Source organism: Tursiops truncatus, chromosome 16 (genome assembly GCF_011762595.2).
Source record: "Tursiops truncatus isolate mTurTru1 chromosome 16, mTurTru1.mat.Y, whole genome shotgun sequence".
NCBI lineage: Eukaryota > Metazoa > Chordata > Mammalia > Artiodactyla > Delphinidae > Tursiops > Tursiops truncatus.
This window is the reverse complement of record NC_047049.1, coordinates 29,143,388-29,151,166: the sequence shown is the minus strand read 5'-3', so window position 1 is coordinate 29,151,166 and position 7,779 is coordinate 29,143,388. Positions and strand designations below refer to the sequence as shown.

General features: G+C 47.5%; 1 protein-coding gene across 5 annotated transcripts in view; it reads right to left on the bottom strand.

Moving 5' to 3' along the window:
- Nucleotides 1–239: 239 nt before the first annotated feature.
- Nucleotides 240–7,779, bottom strand: part of HPSE2 (heparanase 2 (inactive)) — a 633,877-nt gene continuing 626,337 nt past the window's right edge. For 4 of the 5 annotated variants that reach the window (XM_073794093.1, XM_073794092.1, XM_033841858.2 and 1 more), the window contains one exon: nt 4,383–7,082. In XM_073794093.1, the coding sequence (XP_073650194.1) occupies nt 6,917–7,082 (166 nt within the window). In that variant the 3' untranslated portion in view covers nt 4,383–6,916. Of the gene's footprint in view, nt 1,734–4,382; nt 7,083–7,779 lie in introns of those variants that run through there. The other variant, XM_073794091.1, reaches the window with a different exon arrangement.

The window sequence follows — 7,779 nt, the reverse complement described above, 5'->3', positions numbered from 1 at the left end:
CTCAAAAAGATATATCTGAGTTGATTATATATCTATAAAACATGTTATATATGAGGAGGAAATAGGAAGACAATAGCAATAGCACCTGGAACAGGGACCATCTAACATAGATGGACAATGGGTAGTTTTAGGCGACCCTAGAGTTCACTTAATCCAAAGTCCTCATTTTACAGATGGGGACGCTTAAGTCCAGAGAGGCTGAGTGACTTGTCTGACATCTCACCGTTAGCTGGTGGAGGGCTGGGACTGGAATCAAGGTCCCTTGGTCAGAGCAGTCGCCTTCAATTACCTGCTCTCCTCAAATGGATTCAATCAGTGGGCTAGTGTTTTTGTGATCTGCAGGTATGGGAACTCACCCATTTGGTCAGTAGCTGAGGCCTCTGTGATTCTCCAGTGAACCATTAACCCACTTCGCTATTTGGGGCTTTAAATGGTATTTTTGCTGTGTCTAGTAGAGGCACAGTGTCTAGTGCTAGGTAGAGCCGAACTGGATAGCAGTGGAACCACCCAGAAATTATTTTCTGCTAAAAATCAGCCAAGTACTAGGAGAGGTGGGACTTAAGGAATGGGAGACATGGAGAAGAAAGCTCCTTTAGGTCATCATGAAGTATGCTAAAAAAAAAAATCCTTTGAATTTAGACATCACCACACATAGTGTGTAACACTCACTTGATGGCAAATCGACTGGAGGGACCCAATAGCGTTGGCTCATTCTCTGGTCTCCTAGCTGTCCATCGAAGTTTTGTGCTCCTTTTTCATGAATGTCTTAGTCCATTCAGGCTGCTATAACAAAAATACCATAGACTGGGTGGCTTATAAGCAACAGAAATTTATTCCTCGCAGTTCTGGAGGCTGGGAAGTCCAAGATCAAGGCCCGGGCAGATTCAGTGTCTGATGAGAACATGCCTTCTGGATCATAGGATATGTCCTTTTGGAAAAGTCCTCACATGGTGGAAGGGGCAGGGGAGCCCTCTGGGGTCTCTTTTATAATCCCATTCATGAGGGCTCCCCCTTCATGACCTAATCACTTCCCAGAGGCCCCGCCTCCAACTACTTTCATGTTGGGGATTAAGTTTCAGCATGTGACTTTTGGGGGGACACAGACATTCAATCTATAGGAAGGAAATACAATTATTGTTGGAAAGTGGCTGCCCAGCCGAGGACTTCATTTCCTAGATCCCCAGCATTTGATGGGACCATGTGACTGACTTAGGGCCTAAGGAATTGAAGGGAAGGAATTTATGCCAGGTTAGGCCCCTAAAATACTCCCATATGATCTGCATACTCTCTTTCCTTGTCTGCCAACTGCATGTTGATGCCATAGCAGCCTTGGAGGCCAAGTGCTGAAGGTGGCAGAGAGCCTACATCAGTCTGGATCCCTAAAGGACTACATAGAAGAGAAGCACTGCCTACCTTATCCATTATCACCAACTGAACTTTACATGATGTATTAGCAAGAAATAAACTTGGATTGTGTTAAGCCATTGAGATACTAGTGTTTACCTGGTATTGCAGCTAACGGTTACTTTAACATAGTGACATCTAATTTGAATAATAAAATTGAATTTCCATTTGGAGTACTTGAAGCAACACTTGTGGGGAAGAGAGTAGAGGGAGAGCATAGCACAGCATGAGATCAAAGATCCCTAGCGTATATTAGTTCATCAGGCAATCAGTCTTCAGGTCGAGGTGTCGTGTGGACAATATCAGCCTTCCTCTCCCCACAGAACACCCTGAGAACAGAAAGTTAGAGTATCCACATTTTATTACTTACAGAACATTACCTCAAAATATGAACTACCTCAGGGACCCAAACTCTCTGCCAATCACCAGGCTCATATAAACCTTAATATAATCCGTTCCGTGGAAGAAAATATTAACACCTGTTAAAATCCCCTGCACAGAGAACATTTCCCTGGGAGGTGTTCCTGCACTCATTTTGCCAATTTCAAGATGAATAAAACTAAGGTTTCTTTTTGCTTCTTCCCAAAATATAATTTATTATGTAACATTTACAACTTGAAAAAGAATCCGAGACTATTTTCATGAATAATAATTAGAAGAGTAATGTGCCTGACGTGGGCTACAAAGAAGGGCCCCCCTTTTCTCTGCTGGGCGCACAGGACAGTGGGGTTTACTCTCGAACCAGTCATGTGGAGCTCGGTGTGCTCCCCCAGATGCTCCCAGGGCCCCTGGGGTTGCTCTGCTGTTTAGAAGGAAATGGATGTGGAAGCAGTTGGTTTGCTGTATTGTGGCTTTCTTGCTTTACAGTGATACTTGCAAATACTACCCCTAGGGCAGTAGTTAATGGATTTGTTACTTAGTCTGGGAAGGCGAAGAGAAACTTCCAAAGCTCTGGGTGGTGGTGGGGGAGGAGCAGTGCTCAGAGGCAGTGCCTGTGTGGGTGCTGACTGGCTCTGCCACTTACCTCTGGGACTTTGAAATACCAAAGTCATCACCTATGGTGGGTGGTAGCGGTAGGAGTGGCCCCAGACAAACGTAGGAGAGGAGCAGACCCGGAGGCCCCCTGGTAGGCCAAGGTGAGCCTGGATTCAAAATTCTACAGCTAAGGCTGGTCACAGCTTGACTCACTACTCGTCAGAGCTACTGGTCAGTCCCTCCAAACCCTGAGATCAACTCTCCTGGGCGAAGGCACCGCTAGGGTTCTGTGTAGACACACCCAGGACCTCACGAAAGCTAGCTGTGGGCAGCAGAGGTGACAGGAAGTTGGCCATAGCCAGTCCAGCGAGAGTGAGCCCCGTGCAATGAGAGCAGAATTTGGACTCTGACAGATCTGGGTTCAAGTTCTAGTTATGCCACTCTGGTTCTTCTGAACGCCCCAGCTAGTCACCACCACCAGGACTGGGCACGGGAAGGCAGTTACAGAAACTGTTAGCAGAACCCAGAGGTGGGGATTCTAATGCTCTTGGGCTTTATAATAACTATTTCTCTTTGAGTACTCCTTACTATCTTATTTGCAATTCTGGTACATCTTAAGAAAAAGATTGTGAACTATTCTACAATCAGAACTTAATTCCCTTTCAGTACGGCGGATTTCCCTGGGCTCTGGGTTGGGGAATAGAGTGGCTGGCAGAGGTGAGGCTGTGGAACTGGAGAGAAGGTGTGGAAAAGAGCAATGGGCAGTGTTCAGGCTGGGGCCGTGGCGTTGAGGTTGGGGAGAGGGGGAAGTGTTTATGGCCCCCTTCCCTTGCCTTCTCCAAGCCATATCTTTATTACTTTTGTTTGCTCTATTGATATTTCAAAAGTTTAAAGTCCTTCTTTGTCCCAGTGTTTTTATTGTCCGAGGGACCCACCTGGTTTGCCTTGGCTTTTGCAGAGATGAAACACTTCCTGTTTTGTTTTCAGAAGTAAAGCTCTCACTGCATTTCCACAGTGAATCCTGCAGCTGCATCCATCCCAAACACAGGGGCCTTGAGTGCAGGCAGCAGGGCCCACCTGCAGATGCTGGGCCTGGCCTGGACCACACGGCTGCTCAGCAGCTCAGTCCTGCTGGGTCCTCCCCACCGTTGAGGGTCCCTGGTGCTGAGAGCTGTGGTGGGGGAGGCCTCTCAGGCAGAATCTGCCCACAACCTCTGCCCTGTTGGAGGGTACAGGGCTGGGACTCATCTGCCCAGGGACTGCCCAACAGCTGGGGAGGGGCAGGGACTACGGAGGGCCAGTGGGCCTTTGGGAATTGTGGTTCTGGGAGTCCCCAGCCTTAGGCTCAATGTAGCCCAGGTCTGGTGTTTTCAAGCTTGTCTCCAGCTGGAGATAATGCTAATATCCCACACTTGCAGCTTTTTCAGGGCACTGGAAGATTGAGACTTTCTTCAAATAACAATGAGCATTTGTTCTGAGCCTTTGTGATAAGAAAGGAGAAAGAAAATCATTCTTAGAGGCAGGGGGAGCAGAAAACCATCTCAACAAAAGGCACAAACTTCTCATTATACATTATTATGCTTTCAAAGAAGCATTTGTGCAAGCACATTCTTTTGTTTAAAATAAAGTGGCTCTTAAGTCTTAAGACTATCTCGGCCGTGTCTTGTTTTGGGAGGAAAAATCTGATGGGGGGAAGCTGGTTGATGAGCTCTTTTGTCCTGGGGCCCAGCCTGGCAAGCTGCTCCCCTGAGGTGCAGCGTGATGCTGAGTTTTGCCACAAGCTGTCTTTTGGGGGGAGTGTGGTAGGACAATCCCTTATAATGGGGGATCCCTACTGATTTAGTAATTACCCCTCACCCCTAAATGAGAAAGCCAGGACAGATGCCCTGTACTAAAATCCTTACAGAATGTGATGTTATAGTGAGTGTCTCGGTATCCTTTGTACAATGCAAATACTTCTTCCATGAGGCGGCTGCAAAGTTAGAATTGCAGGACTCCAAAGATAAATTTCATTGATTCCCTTCCCTTTTTATTAATTAAAAAAGAAAAAAAACCCAAACCCAAAACTTAAACCTCTTAGGAGCAGTATTTAAGATATAAAGACAAAAGAAGCAGGGACTGCCTATATTCTGCAAGTCTAGAGGCTTAGTGAAGAGTCAACACTTATTTAGAGAAAGTGTGTCTGAATGGAGCTCCGGAGGTCCTGGCTGTACTGAATTAGCAGAACCTATGAAGAGGTAAAGAGGTGAGTCTGTGAATTGGGCAGCCGCTGAGCTGGGCGGTTAAATGAACAGGCTCCGGACTATTCTGATCTCAGCAACCCATTCCCCTGGATGACCCTGAGCAAGTTACAGACCCTCTCCAGGCCTCATAGGAAAAATGGAGCTAACAATAGTAACTCCCCGAGGCGAGGCTATGTATGTAAAGCAAACTAGCCCAGGGCCAGCCTGCAGGGACCTCTGGTTACCCCCGTTATTATGAGGGGCCTGCAGCTGTACCAGTATGTAGACGAGACTTTGCTATCTGCTATCTGTACTATCTCTTTTCCCTTCTCTTCTTCACTTTCCTCTGCTGCTTCTTCCCTGCCTTTCTACCCCCAGTCTTGGCACTTCCCTCCCTCCCAGATCTGAAGCGTCAGTGGAGAGGCCTGCTTCCGGTGAGACGAGGGGCCCCTCTGGGCAGCCTTGCGGGGATGTGCCAGGGTCTGGTCCTCTCTCTGCAGCTGCTTCCAGGCTGAGCCTCCACTGACCGAGGCCAGCCAGTCCTCAGTCTCCCCCTTTCCCACTTCACACCTCCTGGTGCTGTTCCTCCTCTACCCGATAATAAGCTTAGGTCAAAACTGACTCCACTCTCTTCCCGTCGTGTAAACTGAGCCTGCTGGTTTCCCTCTCCCAGATTCCCAGTTCTCCATGCTGAGTCCCTTCCTGCTCCCATCTAGTCTTCCTTATCACTCACTCTGCAGACCTGGCCCTGCTCCTAACTCCTCCTTAGGCAGTCTCCCTGGCCTCTGGCCTCAGCCACCTTGCCCCTCTCTTCCATTTCTATCCTTTCATATCAGCAGAAGTTGTATCTCTCTCTACTGGAACCCTGTGACATTGTCTAATATCTCCTCCTTAAAAAAAAACATCCTTTGTGTCATTCATCCTGCAAAAGAAAATCATATCCACAGAAAAGAAAGTCATTTCAGTTGCAGCTTTTTTGCAAAGACCCACACAAACCTCTTGAATCATACAGAAGGTCCCCATCGTGAACTTTACACCACTCCACTCCCCCCTGCCCAACTCGGGGGCCTCCCACCTCCCATTCCACAGTTTCCCCATCAGACCTCAGTCTCCAGATCCCCCTTCCCCAACATGGCGAACTGAAAGCTTAGTTCTATGCTCAGATAAGCTGGTCTGGGAGAGCATGGACCTGGTCATCTTTCATGAGCACATTAGATTTCTGCCTAGTACAAGACATTGAGAGCACTCAGATACTTGGGAAGAAGCAGAAAGGTTAGATTCAGTTGTGTCTTACAGTTGTGATGACCTTTGATTTATCCCTTGTTTTAAAATGGTTTTGGTCAACCAAACCATTAAGGACTTACCCTATCAAGCCCTTAATATTCTCTCAAAATTGAGGTAGGTCTAATTATTTGCTTTGTTCAGCCGAGGGACACGTGTGTGTGTGTTTGTGTGTGTGTCTGTGTTTGGTGGTTGGGTGCGCTTTCTCTTTGTACTGAAACTCTCTCCCTCGCAGCCACGTGACAGATGATGACTGCTTTTTGTGCTGCCTGATACATTGCTGTCCACTCAGTGAATACTGTTACCTGACTTCCATTCCAGCCCTGGGGGAATCTGGATTCACAGAGGAATAGAACCTTCTTACAAAATCTGGAGTATGATTGCAATTTTACTTTTGAAGCACCCGCTTCCCAGAGGAATAGCTAGTGATTGATGCCACTGTCAGAAACCCAGATGCACACACTCATACATGAGCCAGGAAATTACATTAACAGCTCGCCCAGCAGGCCAGCGCTGACTCACCCACTTGCTCCCCTATGGGAGGAGAGGTGATACGAAACCCAGGGCAACAGCAGGGAACAAACAAAGGAAAGGAGTTAGGGGGGACTGGGCTCTCAAATGTCCACCGGGTATTTTTCCTTCCTCATCTTCTGCCGAGGGCAGCAGCCACAGGCTAAGGTCTGTAGTTATTTTGCTATGTGACCAGGATTGTGGGGAGTTATTTCATTTGTCCTGGAAGTGCACTGTCAGCTTGTTCTCATGGTGCATGTACAAGGGTGCGTACAGCTCGACACACATACCTTCGTGCTTAAGAGGTCGACATTTTCCTTTGGGGTAGAAGTGACCTACCTAGGCTAAGCTCATGCTAGGGTATTTGTCTCTTTGGAGAGCAAGTTAGTGTTGATTCCAGCAGGATGGGGCGGCAGAGACTGGTTTGTTGCTCAGAAGATGCCTGAAAAATACTGATACCATTAGGGCAGAAGAGTGGAAAGCAGTCCAGCAGGCCTGCTGGCGACCTGTGGGTGTGAGGGGGTTTATCGGTAGCGGCAGGCCAAAGCGTTGACATTCTTGACCACATAAAAGCCCATGGTGACTGGAGGGATGACCAATGTCCGGCCGGCCCGCAGGGGGCGGGGCTTCAGTTCTGGGAGGGTCCCATCGTCCACCATCACTAAGGGCTGGCCGTTCAGCTGCACTGACCTACAGTGAGGAAAAACAGCATGGGACTCGTTATTGCCTTGAAAGGAAGCCATTGCAGCAAAGCCTGGGCAGCCTCAGATTGCCCCCGTCTGCTGACCGTGCCCGGCTGGCTATCACTGACTGATACTTACTCTGCCCAGGCTCTCAGCTGGGTGCTTTGATAACACACTCGAACATCCCAGCAATGCTCTGAGGAAGAAACTGTCCTTGCCCCATTCTACCTAGAGTACTTAGATGACTTGCCCAAGGCTACACAGCTTGTAGTCCTGGGAGCCAGGATTTGAACACAGGTAGTCTAGTTCCAGAGACACATCATTTATTTTGACAAGTTAAATGTCTCTGAGGCAGAAGCTGAAAAGTGTCTCATGTCTTATTTTTTTGTCTTTAAATCATAATAGCAGTTCAGTTTGACTCTTCTACCTAAAGAATTTTCTTCTACCTAAAGTGTGGAATGATGCATAGGCTTAAGGTGACTTCAGAAATTCCTATTTAACTGGCATCTTTCATTAGTTTATTTGGGAGATGAGAGAACTGACATTGTGTCACTTGTCTAGGGCGGTTCTGGAGGAGGACAGAGACTTATGTAACAACCTTCCTTTCTCTAATCTGAGCATGAGTTTCCATATCTAATATTTAATGAATGTTTACATTTTAGAGACACAAAGAAGTAGGTGATAAAGCAGGCATTTGTGATCTC